The sequence below is a fragment of the Kogia breviceps genome, chromosome 18, assembly GCF_026419965.1.
Source record: "Kogia breviceps isolate mKogBre1 chromosome 18, mKogBre1 haplotype 1, whole genome shotgun sequence".
Taxonomy (NCBI): domain Eukaryota; kingdom Metazoa; phylum Chordata; class Mammalia; order Artiodactyla; family Physeteridae; genus Kogia; species Kogia breviceps.
In genome coordinates, this window is record NC_081327.1 from 31,362,454 (window position 1) to 31,389,185 (window position 26,732).

At 39.5% G+C, this 26,732-nt stretch overlaps 2 protein-coding genes across 7 annotated transcripts in view; one reads left to right on the forward strand and one right to left on the reverse strand.

The window, feature by feature from the left end:
- PSME3IP1 (proteasome activator subunit 3 interacting protein 1) overlaps positions 1-3,819 on the reverse strand; it is a 45,931-nt gene extending 42,112 nt beyond the window's left edge. The window contains exons 1-2 of one of the 6 annotated variants that reach the window (XM_067019250.1): positions 3,779-3,797; positions 3,598-3,674 (exon numbers count right to left, since the gene is read on the reverse strand). The gene's annotated coding sequence lies outside the window, so the exon portion shown is untranslated. Of the gene's footprint in view, positions 1-3,534 lie in introns of all 6 variants that reach the window. The other 5 variants (XM_067019255.1, XM_067019253.1, XM_067019251.1 and 2 more) reach the window with 5 other exon arrangements.
- A 219-nt stretch (positions 3,820-4,038) lies between these two features.
- The window catches only part of RSPRY1 (ring finger and SPRY domain containing 1), a 45,062-nt gene continuing 22,368 nt past the window's right edge, over positions 4,039-26,732 (forward strand). The window contains exons 1-6 of the mRNA XM_059043906.2: positions 4,039-4,202; positions 18,565-19,069; positions 23,598-23,650; positions 24,341-24,453; positions 25,482-25,608; positions 26,410-26,468. Of these exons, the coding sequence (XP_058899889.1) occupies positions 18,720-19,069; positions 23,598-23,650; positions 24,341-24,453; positions 25,482-25,608; positions 26,410-26,468 (702 nt within the window). The 5' untranslated portion in view covers positions 4,039-4,202; positions 18,565-18,719. The remainder of the gene's footprint in view (positions 4,203-18,564; positions 19,070-23,597; positions 23,651-24,340; positions 24,454-25,481; positions 25,609-26,409; positions 26,469-26,732) is intronic.

Genomic DNA, 26,732 nt, shown 5'->3' on the forward strand with positions numbered 1-26,732 from the left:
AATGACAACTACTAACAGAGAACACTTTGTCAGCACTTATTACTAGACAAAGTAATCCTTAGTCACTCTTCTAACACTGAGGCTTATTTAACCTACTCCACTACCAAAGACTAAAGAATCTCAAAATAAAGGTACACCATAAAAGCAATGTAATTCATATTTAGAATGTTTACTATAAAGAGCAATTTGATGTAAACTTCTGGTTGTCTAGGCATCTAAAAAACACATGAAGTTAAAAGTTAAAAAAAAAAACCTAAATATACATTTATCTTTCCATAGCACAAAAACAAAATCTCATCATATGTGCATTTACCCTGAATTTATCTATATCCACTGGAAGAAAAAAAGAGAGAACTTAAATATTGGTTCCCTTAGCTGATTCTCAGCTCCCCAATTCATGTGTGCCTCTCAGAGTATAAATACTTCCCTCACTATGTGTGATTCTAATATTAGTTATATTTTTTTACACGTTGTGATTCCTAAATGCAAACCAACTACTTCATCTGGGACTCAAAGGAAGAAAAACAGCATCTGTTTCAAAGCTGGAGGAAAATCTGGCCATGCTGGAATTTTGCTGCACTGGTATACCTACATCCAACATGGTGCCTCCCTAAAAGTTTTTCGAGGATAGCTTTGATTACACATTATTTTACCATCTGAGCTAACTTTGGAACCTAATCCACACTGAATCACTCCTTCCCACCCCCACCCTCCAGGCTTTATGTATTTCCTCTCTTAAGGCCAAATTTTAAAAAGAAAAAAAAAGTTTTACATTACACCAATCATACAAGGCCCACTAACTCATTCAGCTGTATTTTTGAAGTAAATCTTTACAGGGAACCTATCATGCGCAAGGGACAGTGCTAGGTAGTAAACTGGCACTACTTTTTAGCAAGTGAGGAACTTGCATTCAATAAAAGAGATAAGGTTGGTATATGAGCAATTTAAGGAAATGTAGAATGAGGTTAAATGCTCTAAGAGAATAAAAGTTAGATAAGGAAGACTAGAAAAAAAGCACAGGGGAAGCTTAATTTTGCAGCTATGACACTGCACAGTGAAAAGTGGTGGAAGTTTTAGATATATTAAGAATAATCTTTAACTCAAGTTTGCCTGAAATGACATATTTCACACTCTAAAATCAAAATCAAAGGGGGCCTTTATTTCCAGAAATAGTGGACTAGGTAATTGAGACCAATCCCCTACCTCTATGATAAGTAAAACTGACAGAATTTTTTTTTTTTTTTTCTCGGTATGCGGGCCTCTCACTGCTGTGGGCTCTCCCGTTGCGGAGCGCAGGGTCCGGACGCGCAGGCTCAGCGGCCATGGCTCACGGGCCCAGCCAGCCGCTCCGCGGTACATGGGATCCTCCCAGACGGGGGCACGAACCCGCGTCCCCTGCCTTGGCAGGCGGACTCTCAAGCACTGCGCCACCAGGGAAGCCCTTGAAGAATTTTTTAAAATAATTTTTAAACAAATAGAAAAGCTAACAAGACGGTAAAGAATTTCGCCAAAAACCCAAGACAAGGTGAAAACCAGATTAAGTCCAATATTCAAACTGGTTTTCATCCCAAGGATTTCTCTGATCTTGAAAGCTGCTGTTTTGGTGCCCTTGCGAAGCAAAACTCAAAAGTAGGGAGCCCACACAGGGTGTGCGGAGTTTGATAACCACCTCTTTCTCCATCTTAATCTGGTACCCCAAAGAACTACACCATCAAGGTAAAGGTGAACTAGTAAGAAAAAAAGCAGGAATAATGGGTAACAGAAACAGACCCAAAGGAAATTCACACTCCCAAAGGAATTAACACATATAGATTACAAAACAACTATGCTTACCATGTTTAAAGAAATAAAAACCAAGCCTCAAAATTAATAGCAGAGAATAAGAAACAGTAAGACAGTGGCATGGCACATTTGAAAAGAAAAAAAAAATAGAACTTCAGTAACTAATACATGCAATAACTGAATTTAAGATTGCAACAGATCAGTTTAGTAACAGGTTAGAAATAACCTATGAGAGAATTAATAAAGAAGAAATTATCCAGAATATAGTATAGAAAAATAAAAAGAGTAAGAGGCATAAAGAAGAGAGTGAAAAGGTCTATGTTAAATCAATAAAGAAGGAAGATAAACGACGGGGAAGAAGCAATACATGAATATAAAATGGCTGAGAATTTTACAGAACTAATGAAAGACACCAAAGAAAATGCAGAAAACCAAAGACAAGGACAAAGTAATCTGTAAAACACATCCTATAGTAAAAAGTGACACAGTTGATATTTGAGAATTAAGACAAAGCAGGTACAAAAGGTGATCAACAGTGAGCACACTGAAATTGTTTAATTTAGCTGCCACGAAGACATAATTACACACAACTGAGTCTATGGCTGAACCATGCAGTTAAATTACTTCATTTACCAGATATGTGGTTTTCAATTTCTGAAGCAGCAGCTTGATTCTAACCAAAACAGCAAGATTCTTAGAAGCTAAACACTGTTAACCAGGTAAATGTTATTAACATAATTCTTCCTTTCTCACAACCACGAATTTCTCACCTGAGGAACCAAGACCTCAGGTGAGAAAGATAATTGGGCAGCCTCTGTTTTCAGACCCTTACAAATTGTTAACCTCAAGCTCTATTTCAAAGACTGTACCAGCTGCCTTTACCTCAGCTCAACTGCTTGTTATCAAAAAGGGGCCTACACACTAATTCCTCTCAAGGGTTTCAAAAGCAGCGCCTTCCAAACCATTTTACAGGGTCCTTGTTAACACAGCAATAAGGCAAAGAGCTTTATAAATTATCAACAAATCTTACCCAACAGCTGGTACAGAAGAAGTCACTGAGAATTCTGACCACCAGACCCGCACTTGGCTTCTTGGGTCCCACCCAACACCCTAGTCCGACTATCTGGGGTGGGGTCCGAGAATATGCATTTTTAAAGGGCCGCAGAAACTTTTGTTTTCTACTAGTTTAAGAACCAGTGATCTGAACGAATAGGTCTCCCCCTTTCCCGCCATACGCACTGACATTAACCTGGGTCAGCAACTCTAACAAGACGCTTCAACCCGCGCGGTCTTAGTTTCCTAAGTTTTCTGCAAAACGAGCACACTGGTTTGTTTTCTATTAGAAGAAAATGCACTGAGCACATCTACTGGTACATGGTACATAATAAATGTTTCTCCTCCTGCGCTAATTCTGTGACTCAATCATTTCCAACCAGGCACCCCACACATCTCCCGAGTAGCCTGGAGCCGTTCCAAGACCTCTGGGATACAGCCCGCTCCTCACCTGGAGGCTGGGTAGCCCCACCTGACAGAAAAGGTAGAGGGGAGCCGACTAGAGGCCCAAAGTCCCAGGACCGCTTGAAAGGGTCGGCATCCTCCTCCACAGGACCTGAAGGCATTCCCGCGGGCTCCCTCGGCTTCCCTCAGGCTGGACCCCGTAAGCCCCTGTCCCCGGTGACTCAGAACACTGGGCGAGAGAGCGGACTGAGGGCAGACCTGGCCCTAAACCTCGCATCAAACGCAGCCCCTCACCTCCGGAGCGAGGAAGCCGGAGCCCAGGTCTCGCTGCCTGGCCAGGGCCCAGGCCGCACTCACCTACCAGCGTGCGGGAGGCGAGACCCCCTCACCTCAGCGGCGCCCAACCCAAACCGCCACCGCAAGGGCCGCTCGCTCTTAAGGAAAAAGAAACAGAAAGAAAGTAAAAACAAAAAGAAAGCAGGAAAATAGCCTTTGCTTTTATATTTCTTTCGACCCTTCTGAGCTTCCTTTTCCTCACCGCCACAATAGAGATCCGCCCCCCTTCCGGCAGCGTAACCCAATCCGCACCTCTCTTCCTCCCCAGGAGACAGATGGAAATCCGGTCCCTGAAAAGCTAGCGGAAGAGACTTGATTGGGCCATTCACACTTCAGCAAGTGGATTGGCCAGCTCCCTCCAGGGGGGCGGGCCGAGTGGCTATGTCACGTGACATGGTCTCTGAAAGATGATTGGCTCTCAGGAAGAGGGATTGCCACCAAGGAAGGGGCGTTTCCTAGGGGACTGAGGGAGGGCCTGGGCGGTACGAAGCGGGGGTGGGCCCAGCACGTAATGGCAGCGCTGTGGCCTCGCGTCCATCTTTACCGCTCTCTCGGACCTGTCACAAAGGAGTTGCGCCGCTGCCACCGCCGCCTCCTCCCTCGGGTGGGCCCGGGAGCTGGAGAAAGTCAGTGCCGCAGCCCAGTCACGCTGCTCCGGGAAGCCCCTGGGGACGCGGAGCGGGGGGAATCCCAGGGCTGGGGACGTCCGTGAGGGAGGGGAACAGCCGCCCGAGTCTGCGGCGGAGAGACCGGAGAGGGGCCGGGGGAGGTTCCGAGAAGGGGCCTGGGAGGGGGTGGCGTTGGGCAGAGCTCAGGAAACAGCCCGGAGGTCCTCCAGCGAGGCCCGTGCTGAAGGCGCCCGGAGAGGTTTCTGGAAGAGGGTGTTCTCCCTTTAGGGGGTTCTTGACTGAGGAGGTTGTTGGGGGTCGTCCTTCTGAGGAGGCCGCGGCTAAAGGGGCCCAGGTGAGAAGCAGGTAGCTCCTGGGAGGCTGCTGATATTTAGGAGTGCTCCTCAGGGGTGCCCAGGGTGGAGGAGGTAGGTGGGTGGACGCTTGGGGAGGGTTTCCTTTTGTGGAGTTTGAGGTTTAGGTGGCACGAGTGGGAGGTAGATCATAGTCGGGGAAGCTTAGACGTGCCTTAGGGTCAAGAGACGCCTCAGAGAGAGAGGCTAGGAGTTGGGAGCCAGAGCTAGCGGGTTCTGTCTCGGAGGCCCCGTGTGACAAATGGGTAAGGGCCTGGAGAGAGGGGATTTGCCGCGCGGTTCCGGGAAGAAAAGACCCCCATCCATAGGAAAGCCTGGGTGGGGAATAGTGAGAGGGAAGCGGGAATGGCAAGCGTTTTCCTCTCAAACACAGTATTCAGCCGCTTCTGGGCATAGTGCAGGTGGAGTGGGAGAAGTCCGTCCCCCCAGCACGCCCTGCGTGACTCTAGATCAGGCTTTTGTTCTACCTGCTACCTCAGTTTCCCTGTCTTTGGGGGCGGAGGTAGAGGCAGAAATGGCCCACTGAGACTCTGGCGTTCTATCCTGTATAGCTGTCTGAATGAGGTTGCTCCCCCTGGAGTGTTGTACTTTGAACTTCTAAAGGTTAGAAGTGTCTATTTAACTGACTGAATAGAGTCCCTTGGTTGTCCAGGCCCCTTACCTACCATCTCCTCCTTAACCTCCTTGGGTCTCTTCTGTAAAATAACACAGTGTGTGAAAGTACTTTACAGACTACAAGCTGTGTGAAAGTAAAGTATTGTGATTCTACCATCAAAGGGGTTTCTGTTGAGAAATGAAAGTGAAGGCACTTTCTAAACTAAAGCAGTATGTAGATGTAAGGGATTAGCATTAATACACTTGTTGATCACCTATGGAGTGCTGGGAGTCATATTGTACTGAAAGCTTCAAGGTTTACAGCTTTGTAGGTCATATAATCTTAAACCCATGATTTCAACCCCTGCTTAGATGGGGGTAGAGGGATTTCCAGTTTTGCTCCCAGAGTTTTAATTTACTTTGAACTTCTGATGGTACTGGCAGAAGATCGCCCTATGATATAATCTTTTCCTTTGGGAATTTTTTTTTCTGACAGCTGAAATTTTCCTGTAGGTAATTTGATCTCAATATTGTAAACTACCTCCCCTTTTCCCATATATATGTATGTGTGGCCTTTGGATGTCTACAGGTAGTGAATATCATGTTTCCTCCCTCAATTGTGATTTTATAAATGAGACCTCTTTTTTCCATGAATACTATACCTTCCTGTAGTAGCCCCAAACTATAGATTATGAGACACATTAGCAATTGCTTTTATATTTCTTTTCCACAGTGGTTTTTTTCTACTTTTCACCATATATAGTTTGCATTTCCTGGGGTGACATCTTGCCTTGTAGCTCCCTCTCTGAGGTTATACGTACTGTGCCCATGTGTGACATTTTCCTAATTTTTGGTTAGTTGCATTTGTTAGAGCTGGTTTAACAAATATTTAGTAATTTGTGATTTTTGAAGTTTTTTTTTTTTTTTTAAGCAAAAAGCCGACTTGAACTTCCTGTTTTTCCAATCTTATGTTCCATGAGTCTTTTTTGAAAAAATCACTGTGGTGATTTTGTGAGCTTTCTGGTTCCCAGTGTACATGTCGTCCAGACCCACTGCTTCAAATCTGTGTCCTGCTTTTGCTGTTTTCATTATTTCTGTACTCCATGATTATTTTTACGTTATTGACTATAGGAAGTGTTCCAGCATACTCTATGTGGACTTTTTCTGCTTTGTCAGCAAAATAACTTTCCAGTTAGTAAATTGGCCAAGAATCAAGAGAAAATAAAAACTTAGCATTTTATGTAGTAGTATGTTATTCTGTAGTGAATAGGGGAAAACAACAACTTAGAAGTATGTTTTGGCAAGAGTATAATCAAAAAAAAATCATTGTGTGTTCCTAAAGTGAATTTATTACAGGCTGTTTCAACTCATGAGCTTAATTCAGTCTATCAAGAATTGCCTATGCTTTTCCTAATAATGAAGTAATTTGTTATAATGAAATGAGAAGTCATTTTGCATTCTTTAAAATACAACTCTCTTGGACAATCTAGTACCCATATAGTTTGAAAAAATATTAGGAATTCTTGAGATGGTAATCACTATCACGCTACTTTTTTTTAAATTAATTAATTTTTTTTGGCTCTGTTAGGTCTTCGTTGCTGCACGCAGTCTTTTCTCAGTTGCGGCGAGCGGGGGCTACTCTTCGTTGCAGGGTGTGGGCTTCTCATTGAGGTGGCTTCTCTTGCTGTGGAGCACAGGCTCTAGGCACGCAGGCTTCAGTAGTTGTGGCATGCGGGCTCTAGAGCACAGGCTCAATAGTTGTGGCACGCAGGCTTAGTTGCTCCACGGCATGTGGGATCTTCCTGGACCAGGGATCAGACCTGTGTCCCCTGCATCCGCAGGCGGATTCTTAACCACTGCACCACCACGGAAGTCCCACAATTATGCAACTTTAAATTGGAAATTTTCTGTTTTGTGGTGGGATTCTTGTAAAGTAGGATGTGACCGTCACAGGGTTGCAAAAGTAAGTGAAAAGTCATTAGGCATCACAGACAGGAACCACAGTAGAACCACAGTAATCTATTTCAAAGGAGTTATGGCCGGGGAAGGGTGGATAGTAAAGTATCTATTTAGCTTCTCTTCAAATATTTGGGCATTTTTCAAGGCATTTACCATTGAATTTGGATAGTTTTTTCCTGGTATGCAGGTTAGAAAATTGAAGAACAGAACAATTATGAAGTAGTATGTCATAACTTGGGCCACAACCTTAGGAGGAGACTTTCACAACTTTTAGGAATGCAAAAAAGTGAATATGTTCCCTTTGGTTTATCTGTCCAATAGCTTGGCTTTTTATGTCGTTTTCTTGCCAACCTTTATGATTAGAAAAAAAGTACATATTTGTTATATTTTACTCTCAGTGTTCATTGCAAAAGGGAATGCTTGCTGGTTCAGTATGTAAAAGCATGTTTAACTGTAGATAGCTATGATATATACAAGGCTAAATGAGATAAAGTTATCTAATAAATAGTGATAAGCTCTTAGAAAATATTCCCCTTTCTCCCTCTCTAAGCTTTTGAAAACTAAGAATCCATTTGAGACAGCAAAGGATTGATGCACTCCTTAAGTTTGTTAAGGAATGAACCCTGTATGTAGCTTTCTTATTGCTTGAAATTATAGTTTCGAAGCATAATTTTATGGGTCATATATACATCAGGTAGAAGGTTTTGAAATACCTTACTTGGCAGGTTTATTATTACCTCAGTTTAATGTTTCAGTGTTAGTTTTTTTTTTCTTACCCCTTCTACCTCCTGAAGAATTAAGTTTCCTCTTCTGTGCTCCTTTAATGCAGTGATTCTCAAAGTATGGCTCCTACCTGGCCCCTCTCCTTTTTTTCAATTCTTATTGCTTCATAGTTCATACCTACCTATGCCTAAAGGCTACTTATTAATAACCTGCCAAGTAAATTATTAATGATTACTAAAACATAATATTCATAAACCAAAACTAGCACAACATTAGAGTTTACTGTTATCTCTAATACCTTTTTCTCCCAGGAAGTACTGTCATGGGAAACTTGGCACCAATGCAAAGCTTCTTACATGTCATATGCAGAATGGGGATTCCTACGATATTCAGGAAGGGATGATGCTTATTTGGTATGCATCATCAGTATTGTCTCAAATTGATCTTGGTTTTTCATCGTGTTTCCTCTTTATTTTTCATTAGAGTTACTATTAGCTTCATCTTTATCAATTTAATTTATGGACTTTCAGTTAACCTTTCACTGTGTGGTCAGAGATATTTGTACCAACAATATTTTGGCTTATTTAAGACATGAATGTGTTGTTGCAGTGCAAATATAAATCCTTCATTCCTCTTTTGCTAATGCTGATTTATACAGTCACCTAAAAACTTGCTCCTATGGAGATACTTGAATGTTACTAAGTTCCTTTTCCACTGGAAGAATGGTTGAGCGAGAGGCCTCCTCCTAGTGAACCTGACACTATATGCATGGGCTTCTGTGGCAGGTGCTATATTATGGGTTGGGCACTCCGTGTTGTCTGTCCTTCATCCCTTTTAGAAGAGCACGAGGGACCTTTTTTTATCTTTGCTCTGTGCCTGGCATATAAGCATTAGATTCATATTTATTGAGTGATGTTGTCTCAGCTTCTCAAAGAGATAAATATTTTTTTACAGATTTTTTAACATTTTTATTGGAGTATAATTGCTTTACAATGGTGTGTTAGTTTCTGCTTTGTAACAGAGTGAATCAGGTATACATACACATATATCCCCTTTACAGATTTTAGAATAAACTCACTTAAAATGCTTATTGAATACCTGTTAGGTTCTGGTAGGTATACAGCCAAGAGTGCAATTGAGTGTTTTCAGACACCACTTTAAGTGGATCTCATTAAGGAAAGTGTTGTTATTCATACTGTTTACACATTTCGTTTGCTTTTCTTAATAGCAAAGAGTTTCCTATAACAGAAAAATACTTTCCCTTCAGATTTGTTAATCATGTATGTGTTTAAATGACACATCCATATTATTTCCTGTTATTTGGTCTCCTGGAGGTGAAAATCCCAAACAGCATGGAGTATTACATTTGTTTTTCTCCTCTGTATGGTAGCCATCATTAGCACTTACCTCAGTTCTTCCTTAGCATTTCCTTTTTGGGTCCAAGGCAAATTTTTCAACCTTTGAGACCAGACAGGGATTATTGATTTCTCCTTTTTTTTCTCCCTCTCTTTTTTACTGTTATTTGCTTCTGGAAATCCCTTACTCTGTCCTAGCCATAAATACTCCTTCTCTAACAGTTCAACCAGAAAAATTATCTACTTTTCCCTCAAAGATGTACTTTCTTAAACCAACCGCAGAGCATAAGAGAAATATCAGAATCATTCAGTGCTTTTCCCAGACAACTTGAAGGTTACAATCCAGGGGATAAGAATACTCTATGTGACTTAAACCTCAAATGCCCAGTGCCACTGCAGACAGTTTTGGACACCTGGATGACATGTAAAAATATCTTATCAGAGCTGCCTTTCCTTTTGGGGGAAAAGTGAAGTTCCAACCAAATATTTCACAATCTTTCACTTCCCTTTCCCCTGAATATCAGATACCTTAGAGTCTAGAGACAAAAAATGCTCTTGTTAAAATGTCTTTAGGTGGTTTCTGTTTCAACTGGCAAGTGTACTCTTGATATACAGTACACCTTTCTTATCTACTTTGCTACCAAAGAATCTTCTTGCCCTCCAAGTTTTCCCCATTTAAATACAAGAAAATTGTCATCATTGGGACGTCCTGCAGGATATTTTAAAAGCAAATATATTTCTGGGTAAGTTTCCATATCTTGATAGGGTTTGAGTTATACAGGTATACACACTAGACAAAGTTCAGCACATACATGCTTAAGACCTGTACATTTTACTACATATAAATGTAACCTCAAAACACATTGAAGTCCAGTTAGTGATATGCATACTGAATTTTTTAAGGGGAAGTATACTGATGCCTTTGAAATGCATCAAAAAAAATAGGTGGATTGATGATGGATAGAGATATGTAGAGATGTGATAAAGCAAGTATAGTAAAATGTAAATGGTAGAATCTAGGTGCTGGGTATATAGGTGTTCACTGTCAAATTAACCTTTGCTATATGTTTGAAATTTTTCATAATATGTCAGAGGGGCATAGTGAACACTACACTAGAAGCTATCACTTGTAATGCATTCACTGTCTTAGGAGAAAAATCCAAAACATTTTCTAAGGAGAGAAAATCATTAATATTTCCAGTGTATTGTATATTGTTATTGTTCATGCTATACAATTTAGCTTTTGGGTGGTGGATTGGAAAAAAGTGCTGTATCCACTGTTTTGGAACAGTGAGGTAAAGATGACAGCAATAGGGCTTCCCTGGTGGCACAGTGGTTGAGAATCCACCTGCCGATGCAGGGGACGCGGGTTCGTGCCCCGGTCCGGGAAGATCCCACATGCCGCGGAGTGGCTGGGCCCGTGAGCCATGGCCGCTGAGCCTGTGCGTCCGGAGCCTGTGCTCTGCAATGGGAGAGGCCACAACAGTGAGAGGCCTGCGTACCACCAAAAAAAAAAAAAGATGACAGCAATAGTAATTTTATGCCCAAAGTTTGGTTTTTCTTCCTATGGTCATTCATTTAACCAGCCTCTCCTGTCTTGGCAGCACAATCCTGAAGTCTTATTTTCAGAGAGAAGAAAGTATTCTTAAAGTCACTGAGCTGTATTATGATTGAATGCAAGCAAATATTTGAAGAGATGAATCACTGATTCCTGGACCATTTGTTAGAGAGGGTTAGGCCATTTGGCAGATGTCTCTGTGGTGAGCTGTTTATGATGGTAGAGATCTGTGTTTTGAGAGGTCTGTGTTTTGTTCTCACTCCTTTAACACTAAACTTACTGAAAGCCCAAGTTTGTTTCCCCCCCCAAGAGCAGCTTTAAAACATATAAAATGTAAAATTAATAAATCATAAATGATATAGAAATGGAAAGAATAGTCTTTACTTACTTTTTTCAAAGGGGGAAGATAAAAATAAATAATACTACACTTCAGAGAAGTAGATTTGCAAAGGAAATATTTGTAATTATGCCCTTTTAGCACAATAGTCATGAACAGTGTAATGATTTAAAAAACATTACCATTTAGATGGTAAGAAAAGTATTTCTATTTTTAAATAAATTTATTTATTTATTATTTTTGGCTGTGTTGGGTCTTCGTTGCTGCCCATAGGCTTTCTCTAGTTGTGGCAAGCGGGGGCTACTCTTCGTTGCGGGGCGCGGCTTCTTGAGGAGCACAGGCTTTCGGCTCCGGGCTTCAGAAGTTGTGGCTCGCAGGCTTTAGAACGCAGGCTCAGTAGTTGTGGCGCACGAGCTTAGTTACTCTGCAGCATGTGGGATCTTCGTGGACCAGGGCTCGAACCCTTGTCCCCTGCATTGGCAAGTGGATTCTTAACCACTGTGCCACCAGGAAAGCCCAAGAAAAGTATTTCTACTAAGCAATGACATCCAGTGGTATCATTGTCATGAAATCAGTTGATGATTGCCACAGTTGCAAATCTGATAGTTGTATATATTTAAATTATGTGACTAGCTTTTTTTTTTGGTTTCAAAACTGACTTGACCATCTAATGCTAAGTAGTCTTCAAACTTAAGGTGAAGTATATACGTATTACAAATGTGTTGCCTTTACATAATCTCTAGTCTTCCTCATTTTCCATTCCATTCAGTCTGTCACCCCTTGGATAACATTACCCATAAGCAGGGTACCGTCTAGGTCCAGTATGATGCTTCATAGGATGGATGTGGTGGGAAATACAGGGAGCTGTTTCATTGTGTTAGTATGTACTGTACATAATCACTAATGGATGTAACTGTTTTCTAATGGTTATTTTGGCTAACCTCTCCAAAAGAGTATGTTCAAAGATAGTCTCAGTTCATTTTTCTGGAAAAGGAGATTAACTTTTTAGACCCTAGAAGAATCACCCTTCAGTGTTTCAATTTGTTCCTTCATTCAGTCAGGAAGTCCTGCCTACCGTGCCAGTTTCTGTGTTGGGTTCTATAGCACAGTGATTTCCAGACCTGGCCACCATCAGAATCACCTGGGGAGCTTTTAAGAAAACACTTGTGGGCTTCCCTGGTGGTGCAGTGGTTGGGAGTCCGCCTGCTGATGCAGGGGACATGGGTTCATATCCCGGTCCGGGAAGATCCCACATGCCGCAGAGTAGCAGGGTTCAAGTAAATAAAATAAAACCCAATTATTTAAAAAAGAAAGAAAGAAAGAAAGAAAACACTTGCTTGGGCCACATCCTAGAAATTCAGATGCTGACTATTTGGAGTAGAACCAAGAATTTGGATTTTAAGAAGTACCTAAGTGACTCTAATGCCCATCACCTTTGGGATTATTAAGCTACAATCTTTTACAAGGTTCTTTGTCTAAAAGTATAGATAAGTAAAAATTATTTCAGTACAGGGTAGATGAGTTCTATAAAAGATGAGTTTGTTAGTTATCTTAGTGCTCTTAATTAAGACAGATCTGATTCCAGAGCCCCCACCTCCCAGATTATCTGGTTACTTCTGATTAGCTACCTGCTCATTTTATAATGACATCTTGCATTTTGGGATCCATTTTACATGTTGGGCACTGTGGCATGTGTTTTACAAGTACTATTTCATTTAATCCTCATAGAACTACTATGAGGTGTAAGAAGTATTACTATCTCCATGTGTTTTGTTTTTTTTAAATTTATTTATTTATTTATTTTTGGCTGTGCTGGGTCTTCGTTGCTGCATGCGGGCTTTCTCTAGTTATGGTGAGAGGGGACTGCTCTTCATTGTGGTGCATGGGCTTCGCATTGCAGTGCTTGTTGCAGAACACGGGCTCTAGGTGCACAGGCTTTAGTAGTTGTGGCACATGGGCTTAGTTGCTCTGCGGCATTTGGGATCTTCGTGGACCAGGGCTCGAACCCGTGTCCCCTGCATTGGCAGGCAGATTCTTAACCACTGCATCACCAGGGAAGCCCTCCATGTTTTAAAGTGTGTCAGTCAGGATAATTAGAATGCGTAGCTGGAAATATTGCAAGTCTGGGACCTGTGCCCAAACTGTGTAACTGCAAAGCCAGTGCCCTTGTACTGTAGGTGGCCTCTGGCATCCCGTACAAGATCTGTACACTGAATGTTACTGTCTTAAAACAACGATCCTTGGAAAGTGGGCCTTGGAATGAGATAAAATGAAGCTGTCTAAAGTGTAATTGTTTAGCTTCACCACCCAGTCTTTTGCCTAAAGTATTCACAATTTAGTCTCTGAGAAGTGTCGTAAGTGACAGCCATTTCCAGATGAAAAGCTATACATTTTTTAGTGCTGAATAAATCTGAAAGATCATACACTTTGGTCACTTACTTGTCCTGCTTTTGTCTGTAACCCTCAAGAATACTCTGTATGCTCATTTCAGAAAAAAATTAAAGGTAACAGCTCTTCTTTTTTCCTTGTATGTTTCATAGTCTTTGCTTTGAAATGCCTCCTGGCTTCTCCCCCCTAATTAACTTATTTATACCTGGTCTTTACACATAGTCCCTAAAAAAGTCTTTGGTTTTAAAATATTGAAAATACTTGTATTTTTTTACTCCATTTCCTTCTCTGACAAATTTTGTAGTTGACATCATTTTCTAGGTCATTTAAGGAAAATGACTCTTTTGGAAAAAATTGACCTGAACTATACTTGAGTTCAATTTGGAAATAGAAAACAAACAAACAAACAAAAAACCCACTACATTTAATTCTCCTCACCTCCAAATTAGTCAGATTTTTAGAAATACCTGTATTATTGGATATCTTCCATTTGCTTTGAAATGTACTAAATGGAAATCTGCATGGATTTAATTATTCTACATTCAGTTTAAATAAGCCTTAGCAAAAATAATTTGGATAGAATAAAGTTTAAGAATTTGATGAGGACACGGGGAGGGGGAAGGGTAAGCTGGGACGAAGTGAGAGAGTGGCATGGACATATATACACTACCAAGTGTAAAATAGATAGCTAGTGGGAAGCAGCTGCATAGCACAGGGAGATCAGCTGGGTGCTTTGTGACCACCTAGAGGGATGGGATAGGGAGGGTGGGAGGGAGACGCAAGAGGGAGGAGATATGGGGATATATGTACACATATAGCTGATTCACTTTGTTATAAAGCAGAAACTAACCATTGTAAAGCAATTATACTCCAATAAAGATGTTTAAAAAAAAAGAGAATGAGATCCAACAAACGTCCTTCCTTCCTTCCTTCTTTCTTTTTCTTTCTTTCTTTCTTATGTGTTTATTTTTAAATTTAAAAATTTCATCCATTTGGAATTTTTAAATATGGCTTGTGATAGGAATCTCATTCCACTTACGTGGATAGTTAGTTATATCCTAACAGATCATGTATATATCATGACTCACACTTTTCCACTGGTTTTTCAATGTCTACAAACTTATTTTTAACCCACTGCTTTCCTCACAATCACTCCCAACATTGTTTCTTGTTAGTTATTCTAAATAGCTCTACAGGGCTTCCCTGGTGGCGCAGTGGTTGAGAATCCGCCTGCCGATGCAGGGGACACGCGTTCGTGCCCCGGTCCGGGAAGATCCCACATGCCGCGGAGCAGCTGGGCCCGTGAGCCATGGCCGCTGAGCCTGTGCGTCCGGAGCCTGTGCGTCCGGAGCCTGTGCGTCCGGAGCCTGTGCTCCGCAACGGGAGAGGCCACAACAGTGAGAGGCCCGCGTACCACAAAAATAAATAAATAAATAAATAAATAAATAGCTCTACAAGTGTTAGCATTAAACGGTAGCTTTATAGGATCCCTTGTTCTCTCCCCTTCAAGGCTTTGTTTTCTGAGACTTAATCTCACCTTGACATCCTCAAATCATTGCCGATATTTTTAGTACCTGATTTGTCTCCCTTCCTCAGGTATGCCTTCTCCAATTTAATGTATTATGTTGGATTGAATCTACTGTTTGCATGTCATGTCCATCCCAACTTCCATACTGATTGCATGGAAAGGCTCTGGAGCTTTAGAGAAGCCAGTGGAATTCCCTCCTGCTCTGATAACATTGAGAGCACCTCCCCAGGAGATAGCGCATTCATTCCCAAGTAGAGTTCCCTTGTATCAAATCTTGGACCACTACATTCTGCCATCCGCAGAGTATTAGCTGGCTTAGCCACAGACGTTTATAGACTATTGGTTAAGAAACTATGTTAATACAGAGTATGGAATTCTGTACAGCCTTAAACGGAATGAGGTCGTTTTATATATACTGGTATAGAAAGATGTTAAGGGGGGGGAAGCAAATCATAGAAAATATGGTGATGTTCTAATTAATTTTTTTAAAGCTAATTTGTAAGTACATAATAATAGGTGTGGAAACAGATTCATGAAGCTTTTAGCAGGGGTTACCTCCGGGAAGGGAATGGGCTATAAAGAAAGCCTTTCAGAAAAGAGCAAAAGACCTTTGCAGCATTTAGGTCTTAAAACGAACATGTATTCACTTTTTATGTTTTTTGGTTTTGTTTGCTTGTTTGTTTGGGCCGCATTTCGGCATGTGGGATCTTAGTTCCCTGACCAGGGATTGAACCTGTGCCCCCTGCAGTGGAAGCACAGAGTCTTAGCCACTGGACGACCAGTGAATTCCCTCTCACTTTTTATTTTTAAAAAATCACCAAATGTAAAATAGATAGCTAGTGGGAAGCAGCCGCATAGCACAGGGAGAGAGATCAGCTCAGTGCTTTGTGACCACCTAGAGGTGGGATAGGGAGGGTGGGAGGGAGACGCAAGAGGGAGGAGATAGGGGGATATATGTATATGTATAGCTGATTCACTTTGTTATAAAGCAGAAACTAACACACCATTGTAAAGCAATTATACTCCAATAAAGATGTTTAAAAAAATCAATGGACGTTGTAAAGCAACTATACTCCAATAAAAATTAATTTTAAAAAATCAATGGATGAAAAAATTTTAATCTAATAATTTAAGATTTCGAGGAAGTGACATTAGCTAGGCTACTGCCCAGTGGCAGACCTGCCAGAAACCTTGGATTCTTACCTGCTGTCATCCAAATTGTTCCAGCAGTGCCTTCTCTGTGAACTTTCTTGTGAGAAGGGCCAAAGCATCACTTTTTTTTTTTAACCTAATGTTTGCTGTCTTTGAGATTTTACCACTTCTATTTTTTTTTTAATTTTATTTGGTTGTGCCGGGTCTTAGTTGGAGCTCTCAGGCTCCTTAGTTGTGGCATGCGAACTCTTTAGATGCGGCATGCATGTGAGATCTAGTTCCCTGACCAGGGATTGAACCCGAGCCCCTTGCATTGGGAGCACGGAGTCTTATCCACCGTACCACCAGGGAAATTCCAAAGCATCACTTCTTAAATGTTGCATTTTGGTCTTTCTCAGAAACCAGCATAATTTATAAGATCAACAGAAATTTATACCAAGGACCCTTTAAAAGAGTTATTTCTGATTTCTTTCTCCTTTTAAGCATTGAAATCTCTTGGTTATCTACCCTCCAGAGGGTATATATACCCTGGTCCCTGCAGTGATGAGAATGGTATGGTATTACTTCCACTCTTTGCTGTTTTATAATGTGTTCTCTTTTATTTATTTATTTTTAATTTATTTTTGGCTGTGCCACACGGCTTGCAGGATCTCAGTCTCCCAACCAGGGATTGAACCCAGACCAGGGATTGAACCCGGGCCACAGCAGTGAAAGCACCGAATCCTAACCACTAGACCACCAGGGAATTCCCACTGTGTTCTCTTTTAAAAGGTTATTTTCAGCTGAATCCTTGCATCATATTCCTACCTATACTTCAGTTACATCCTTTAAAGTACAACCTCCCTAATTTTGGAAGACAGCCTGACTATTTTGGGAGAACCAGGAACATCTGTGGTATTGCTTGGCTCAGCCATTGCTTTCTTGGTAGTCTGGAGGGAGATAATGTCTATCCATTGCCTCTCCTCTCTCCTCTCCTTCCCTCCCTCCCTTACCCTGTCCCTCCCCCTCTCTATATATTAGATTAGATTAAATATTATATATATACTTTTTTCCCTTACATTTTTCCCCTATGAGCAGTAATTTAGACTGGGCAGATATTTAAGAGAATTTACTACAAATCTGTCCAAAGTAACAGAAATAAGTTTTCTCTTGCTTCTGATCCTACTAAATTATTTTATTTATATCTAATTCTGAGCCAGTGCTCAAGATATGAGGATGTAATTGTAAATAGCCAAATGTTGAGTAGAGACTACCAGCCTCTAATCCTTATGTACCAGTCTCTAATCCTTACGTGTCTGTTTGTGTCCTTAAGGGTCCTAGTCTTCAGGTCTCAACATGAATTTTTACTTTTTGCTACCAGCCCCACATTAGTCTCCTGCTTCCAAATCTTTATTTCTTTTTACACATAACCAGATTTCCTCAGCTTAATGAAGAGGTGGCTCTATCATTAGGCTTTTTTTTTTTTTTTTTATGATAAACATGCTGTGTGGGATGAGAATGGCCATCCACAAATTCCTGGAGGGTGGGGACTGTATCTTGTTCATCTTTATTCTCCCAGTGCCAGCCTGGTGCCTGATATGAGGTGCTCAGACGAAGATCATTGGTGCATCCCTGCTCTTATCTTTGCAGCAGTTGTGTGCAACAGACTTATCATTGTGAAAATGTAACCTTGTGATATATATTTACCTTCCCCAAAACAGTCTTGCTTACATAACAGAAAAACTCTGTAACTACTTATATGATTTCTGTAAATTCTCAGGAGTGCCTCCAAATGGGAAATCTATGCAGTTTGGGTAATTTAAACAGAACACTCTATCCTTTTATTATTCTTGTTATAAAGTGGGTGCTATCACATTGGTATCATAACCTTTTTTTTCTGTTCTTTTTTTAAACTTTTTATTTTATATTGGAGTATAGCAGATCAACAGCATTGTTACGGTTTCAGGTGTACAGCAAAGCGACTCAGCCGTACATATACATGTAGCCATCCTTCCCCATGTAGACAAACATCTGTAATTAGATAGTTTTATTTGAAACATATTAAAATTTCTCATACACTTAAATTAAGAAAGGAGACAATTTTTTTTAATCCACAAAAGGAGCCCTTAAAACAGTTGCACACATTCTTCTCATGTATTTCTGTATCGATAGAGATTTTTTTTTTAATATATGGTAACTTCTGTGGTTTACAAGGATATAGTTTGGCAATCAACTTTATACTATAATGATAGAAAGGAATCACTGGTTGTTAATTCTTATATAAAGACACCTCTTTGCATCAGAAACCTATAAAAATAACCAAAGATGATTCTTCATTGTAATCCTAATATATATAATATCAAACTAGGAGAGTTTGAGTAATTGAGTAGGCAAGAATCTTTTATTCATTTTCCTTTTCATTTTTTCTTTTAGAACTGCCACTGGATGACCAGGATTCCTTGTAATTGATAATGTTGGAGATCAACTCTGCAACTTTGTTCAGCATTCAGTTGTTAAAAACAAATAGGATGCAGGTTCCTCAAATCCAGATTATGACAACAGTACTTGGAAAACTGAAAACTATCTAAATGATTATCTTTGGTTGGGCTGTGTTCTTAGCAAGCAGAAGCCTTGGCCAGGGTCTGCTGTTGACTCTTGAGGAGCACATAGCCCGCTTCCTGGGGACTAGAGGTGCCACTGCTACCATGGGTAATTCCTGTATCTGCCGAGACGACAGTGGAGCAGAAGACAGCGTTGACACCCAGCAGCAGCAGGCTGATAACAGTGCAGTACCCACTGCTGACATGAGGAGCCAACCCCGGGACCCTGTTCGGCCACCAAGGAGGGGCCGAGGACCTCACGAGCCAAGGAGAAAGAAACAAAATGTAGACGGGCTAGTGCTGGACACACTGGCAGTCATACGGACTCTTGTAGATAAGTAAGTATCTGGCTCACGGTCACCTCCTATCTAATGAAAAGCCTTCTGCCAGGAACCATAACTTTTGGACTCGTTCGGTTCATTAGGATATATTCGCCAAGCCTTGTTGCTCATAGGGCAAGGGGAGAATATTTTGTTTCTCCTCTGATGGCAGAGTAAATTATAAGGTTTGATGTTTTTACTTGCTAACATCTACACCGGTCGGGAAATGTGTAAACATTTCTGTAGCAGAAAACACTATTTAAAGCTATGATCTTTATTAGGGAACGTAGTCAGTATGCAGTGAGTTTGTGTTGAAGTTACAAGAGGTAATAGTTTCACAAAGAATCACTCTTAGCTTGTTTGACTATCTACTCCACTGACCAGAGATTCAAGATGAGTTGTTTTACCAAGAGCATAGCTGCATGCAACTTCCGTTGGCAATGGAAGGACTTAAGTCAAGGAGAGTTTCCATCCTTCTCCCTCTTTTTTACCCTTTAATTGGCCCTGTTAGATCCATTTGGGAAGCTTGTAAATTAAAAGAAACTGCAGGACACACCTGTACCTGTTTTGTTTTCCCCTCTGCTTTGTCTAAGTACGAAATCCCAGATTAAATAACACTGAAATTAAAGGGCATTGTTCAAGTTGAAAAAAATATTTTAACTTAACCCTATAGCACAATAGTTATGAGTAAGTTTTAGAACCATGGTGGACAAAGGTTCAAATCCTAGCCCAGCCCCTTAACTAGCTACGTGACACTGAGTAAATTACTTCTTTTAAGCCTCAGATTCCTCATCTATAAAAGGAGAATAATACCTTTCTTACAAGGTTTATCATGATAAAATATATATAAAGCATCTAGTATGGTGCCTTGCATGTAACAATTGCTCAATAGAAGACAGTATTTTTTTTTAAGTTCTATCTGGGTTCTTTTTGCTTCAGAGTCAGCTAGTATTATATATTTAAGTATCTAAATATTTGATAATCACATTTATAAAAACACAGTTTTGTTTATTCCTAAGAAAGTATATCATAAAGCAAGGTATACCTGTGCATATTATTCTGAGGTATTTTTTTTCCTCATAGAAATAAATTTATTTTGCATATTTTTCTATCTGCCATAGAGCATGCTGGGGGAAGGTAGTTCTTACAAATATTCACCATAACCAATTCAGAAAGGCCTTCCTAAGTTTACTAAAACCTGCCTTTGATGTAGTTCTGGTACCTGAATTAATTTAATGTATTCTTTATATGTTTGTGGGAAATATCTGTTGAATATAAATCTGTGCGAATTACATCCTCTAAATTCAAGCAAGAGTCTAGAAGCTGTTATGTAAAGTTTCTTCACAGTGACATTTAAAACGTGCTGTGAAATTGTAATGAAAAGTTGTCCTTACCAAATAAGGAAGTAAACCACAGCAGTGTTATTTAAGCTCATTGGAAAAACAGGTACAGAATAGACTTTGCTGTATTTTTTAAAAGGGTGATTAAGAGAGTGGGGGGGGGGCCAAACAGGAAAAGCTTTATTTCCAAGCTTCAGGAAAATATTACAAATTATAAGAGAACTTGTTGCTAAAGCACATAATCCACTTATGTGAGGCAAGTAGTGTACACTTGAATAACAGCCTAACTTTTACCTTAAACCTGTTTGTACTGAATTATAGTTAAAACTCAGGCTTCCCTGGTGGCACAGGGGTTGAGAATCTGCCTGCCAATGCAGGGGACACGGGTTCGAGCCCTGGTCTGGGAAGATCCCACATGCCGCAGAGCAACTGGGCCCGTGAGCCACAATTACTGAGCCTGCGCGTCTGGAGCCTGTGCTCTGCAGCAAGAGAGGCTGCGATGGTGAGAGGCCTGCACACCATGATGAAGAGTGGCCCCCGCTTGCCACAACTAGAGAAAGCCCTCACACAGAAACGAAGACCCAACACAACCATAAATAAATAAATAAATTTAAATCATATGGGCTTCTAAGAAGACCTCTGCTTAAAAAAAAAAAAAACTCTTCTGAGAATGGAAAAGCTAGGCAGATGCAGAGCACATATGAAGGGACATGTTGGAGAATATAATGGCAAAACGGGGTTCAGACAGTTTGTAAACATAGTTACACAGCTTATTTTTTTTAAACTGCTAAAGAAAAGAATTTCTTAACCTGCGAAGTTTATAAGGCTATTAAAACTAAACATAAAAGACAGGACAGATGGGCTTAGTAAGAATATATGTAAAAGGGTGTATGCAGATATCACAATTATAAAATGACCTATATTTATTGTTCTCCTCTCTCCTTGTTACTTAGGAGAGGATGACCTTGATTTGAGAGGACAGTACAGTTCTTAATGGCATAGTGAGAGACCTGCTATAGGAAATACACTTGAAATACACTTATTTTAAAATCATTTTGAAGTTTGATTATTTGCTTTTTTTTTTGGTAGTAACTTTACCCTCAGATTGCTAATGGTATTAATGTTATTCTCATGACTTTGGAATTTTAATTTGCAGGCTCCTCCTGATGGAAGTTTTTTTCCTCACTCTGTGTGTGTGTGTGTGTGTGTGTGTGTGTGTGTGTGTGTGTGTGTGTGTGTGTGTGTGTTCCCTGTCTTTTTCTCCCTTTCTCTCTGTCACTTTTGTTGTCTCCATCTGGGTCTCAGGGACCTTCAGTCCACAGCTGAACCTAAAAGTGGTGGTTCTGAGTTCCCATCCCACTGTAAGAAGCCCAGGTCCTGCTACATGGCTTTCTCTGCCTTTTTCTGTCACCAGAGACTTGCAGGTTTATACCGGTTGCAGCTCAGATTATCATTCAGAGCTTTGCAACTCTTTTCACTGAGAGCGGTACCCTGTTCCCACTTTATTTGGTGAGTCTGCTCTATCACTTGCACAGGTGGGGTTTTGGTCCCTGTTACCTGCCTTGCAGGCATAAAGCTCCTGGTGACCTCTGTCTAGTTCTTGACCCAGAGCCCAGTAGTCTTATGACTTTAGCTTTTGCCTCCCACCACAAGTTTCTGCTCTATTTCTGTTCCACAAAGAATTTTATCTTGTTATTTTGAGTGTAGGGATGTGTACGTCCTTTAAGTGTGTCTGTATAGAGTTCAGGTCCTCATATTCCTTATTGGTCACTGACCGTGTCATATTTTTATTAGTTTGCCCTTCTTCCCTAATCCCATTGTCCTTTTTACCACCCACCTCCAAATATCAGTAGGTAGTCATTCTACTGAATTTAAGGTATGTTCTTCCAATATGCCTGGCATATGTTTGTTTATGTCTGTATAGGAAGTTTATAAATATTGTTTTGTGTATGATTTTAAAATTTTATATAACAGAGAAGTCTCTTTGGTTTTAACTTCTCTCAACATTATATTTGAGACCTATGTTGCTGTATATAAAGCTATAACTGCTTCTTACTGCTACAGAGTATTCCTTTGTATGCTCAAAAGTACTATATTTTATTATCATATAATCTGGTGATAGTCACTTAGGTTACAACTTCTAAATTTTTTGTTCCTACAAATAGGATTGCAGCAAATAACCTCATATGAACCTGTGTAATAATTTCTCTAGCATTGTTGAATATATGCATACTTAATTTCATTATTGCCAGATTGTCCCAGAGCAGCGTTTGTATCAGTTAGTTATATCATTTAAGACAATTCTTTTAAATAAGAATTTTCCCTTATTATGAAAAGGCACGGGATGTGTCAAACACCGGCACCTAATGAGTACCTGAAATGAATTTAGTAATTCTCATATTGCAGGGTTATTCTGAGGATTAAAAGATTGAAGACAATAGTTTGTTTTTGTTTTTTTCACAGTGAAACAGCCACAATATGTAAACAAATAAGCAGTGAATATACTCCTTAAATAATTAGATTATCATTGATGGGAAATATTTCATTCATTATTAAAAGTTCCCCTAAAGCACCTCTTTGGATTCCTGAGATCACAGTTTGAAAATCCACTGAATTAAGGGGAAATGCCATTTTAGAGCAGTGACTAGAAGATTAAGTAGCTCCTTAGTTAAGTTTGGTTTCTTTTTCTTCTAACACCATTTTGTGAAATTTAAGCACATAGTGATATTTACCAGAAGAACACTTAAAAATGAAGATGTTACATAGGCCCTTGCTTCTGTAAGTCCTCATTTGGGATTGTCATTTCCCTTCCTGTTGATTCTTTGAGGTACATATGAGGAAGATGATGTTGGCCTCCCTGGCTTGTCTCTGTTGGCATTGGGCCACTAGAGGTAAAGCTGAAAGTGGGCTCTGGGCTCCAGTATTAGTCCCATGCTTTGACTTCAGGCTACCTGGTGGTCCTTTCATGTGCCCTTGTGCCCATTTTATTTGTGGGCCATCATAGACAGTAACCTTGGAAATGAGCACACGTGGTGTGCGTTTGTCCTTATAGATTATAGCTCTCGTTGTCTCCTCCATCTCTTTCTCTACGCTCACTCATGTACATTTCTTTCTCTTCCTACCCCCACACTTCCAGTTTGAACTTTTATTTGAAATTGTCATTTCTTATTTCTTCAAGTTTGATGTCTTGAATGTTTGTTTTTCAGTGATCAGGAACCTCCCTATTCAATGATTACATTGCACGAAATGGCAGAAACAGGTATTTTTTAAGTTTTTTAAAATACTTCCTAATTAATGATCATGAAGAAGTGTAGCCACTTTTTCTTTTTTTACTAAAAGACTTCAAAAATACTTAACACACATGATGAAGAAAAAACCCCTTAGTCTATGGAAATTTTCTTGTATTAGGACAATAATTAATAAGCACTGTATTGTATCCTGAGTATATGCTGCATATTTCAGTAATGGTTTTAGCTCACTAAAATTATTAAAATAAAATTATTTTTGGCATTGACAGATCTTCAACTATAACTCTTCTAGAATGGGAAGGATAATTTTTTTGTCCCTCAATTTCCTAAATGTCATTCTGAAAATAGAGCCAACTGTTTCAGATACTTAATCTTCTCAGTTAACTCCTATGTCATAAATAAGATGCTGGAAACTATTTAATCATAATTTGAGAACCCAGAACCATAGCTTAAATTTTCTTCAAATAAAGATACCCCCAAATCACCAGACTCCTGTAAGTTAGGATTCTTTGTCTCTACTGTGATGACTAGCAATTGATGACCATGTCCATGCCAAATACTAGCTGCTTAAAAGCCACAGGATGTTTCTATTTTCCAAGAGTGTTTCTATTTTAATGTGAAGTCATCTTGTGTTGTAAGTTATATATTTTCACATTTTAAAAATATGGCTCCATCGTATAATCTTCTTGATTTGGTCCTAGATGAAGGATGGTTGGACGTTGTCCAGTCTTTAATTAGAGTTATTCCATTGGAAGATCCACTGGGACCAGCAGTTATAACATTATTACTAGATGAATGTCCATTGCCCACTAAAGTAAGTTAATACTTATCTTTTATAAAACTGACCTCTATGATTAAACACAGGATGAATGGCCACAAAGAACATTTGATATAATGCATTTCTTTTTATATATTTTGGATCTGTTTTATTTAATATTAATTTCATTATGTAAACTTGTTTTTTATTACTAATAAATTGCTACATCTTCTTTCTGTCAATAGCTTACTCTAAAACTTTAGTTTAAAATTTTAAAAATGTTAAAAATGGAAGCATTTATATCTGAAATGGCAATCTTTGAATCTAGAAAAGAATGTTCAGTTGCTGAGCTGATTTTCTTATCTCTCTCCAAACAATTTCCTCATAACAAAAGTTTTTTAAACATATTCTATTAAGAGAAAACACTTATACCAAAAACACTTTTGAGTCTTAAACATGTTAAATATTGGCATAACTTTGATTATCCCTTATGTAGAACGGAAGTATCTAACTTTCATTGCCTTATTCCATATGGTCTATGGAATCCTTTTTTAAAAATTTTGGATTCTGGCATCTTTCATTTGTTTAAGCCTCAGACATTTGAGCCTAACATGGAAAACATGGACAGAGGGAAAAGTCTTTGGCCTTGTCACTGGTGAATTGACCTTTGCCTAGTCTTTTAAAGTCTTTGCCTTTAAAATTCGGGTGATATTTGTTCTTGATTGATTAAAAAAATTTTGTAAGAAACTTTTTACGTCAGTATCACTAGGCCCTATTGTTATCAATCATAATGGCATTTGGGTGGATTTAGTCTGTTTAACGACTCAAGTATATAGCATATATTTGATACAACTGGTACATTTTGAATGAAATGGAATCTAGCAATTCATTTAAGAAAACTTTCAGGTTGATCAAATAATATTTCCCATCAATATTGGTATCCTGTGGCTATATTATATCATTTTTGTATGGTCATTCTGAGTTAATTTAACACGTGGCTATTGCTTTTGTGTCAAAGAATTACCTTGAGGAAAAAAACCTAAGTAATATATTTATCAAATCCATTTGTACATTTTTGTTTTTAGGATGCACTCCAGAAATTGACTGAAATTCTTAACTTAAATGGAGAAGTAGCTTGCCAGGACTCAGGTCATCCTGCCAAACACAGGAACACATCTGCAGTCCTAGGCTGCTTGGCTGAGAAGCTAGCAGGTAACTCTGGGAAGCTCCACCAAGGAAGATCTTAAGTTGTTTAACATCAAGGGGAAGATGGCACTGCAGGTCTTTGATCAAACCTGCTTTACCAGAAAGAAGTGTCTCTAAAAAAATAAAATAAAATTGAGCAACAGGGTCTAACTGGAAAAAAATTACTCAAGGCCACAGAGGTAAATGCAAACTAATTTAGCTTTGAGGACTTTCAAAGGGAAATTTAAAAGAAAAAGTTTTCCTTATTTGCTTTAAAATTAAAAATAAGAGAAAAGGCTAAGCTCATATGATAGATAAAGATTGTATGTAATATGTAATATACATATACACACACTTTATAAAGTTTAGCTAGGCAATAGAGACATATTCGGTAGGGGAAGAAGAAAAGGAACTTTAAATTGGAGCAATTCCTGAGAAGATAAGCAGATTTTTTACTTGTCTGTGAATGTTACCCATTTTAGGAAAGTTAACATCAAAGTATAGGTGAATAACCCAGCTAGTTGTATCATTTATGGTGGAAGAAACGATGGATTAGAAATCAAAACATGGGTATTGGTTCAGCCTCTGCCATGTGTTCCCCAAGTGCCCTGGAGTAAGTCACTTCAGGAGTGTGTCTCAGGAGTGGGCTCAGTTGCTCAGCCGTGAAATGGGGATAGTACTATTCCCTACCTTAAGCAGGAGACTTGAATAAGATAATGCACATGAGAGTACTTTGTAAAAGAGCTCTACAATTTTACTGGTATTAGTTACAAATTCAAAATAATGTAACATATTTAATTATATCCAGTGTTTGTTGTATTCATCTAGGTCCTGCAAGTATAGGTTTACTTAGCCCAGGAATACTGGAATATTTGCTACAGTGTCTGGTAAGTGAGACATCAAAGCTAGTTATTCTTAGTCATCTAGAATTGTGCATTTTTCTAAAATTGCCCACTTAGCCACTGGCACAGAGAATGGAATCAGCTATAAATTTTATTTGCAGGTGTTTTCCTGAGTGTTTATCTATTCCTTCCTGTGTTTAAAAAAAAAGTAAGGGCAGGATAGGAATTTATTGCAAGCAAAAACAGCTGAGTTGGTCTGGTTTTAAATTTAGTCATAAGATAGGTGCTATGATTGGCTTTTTTTGTGTG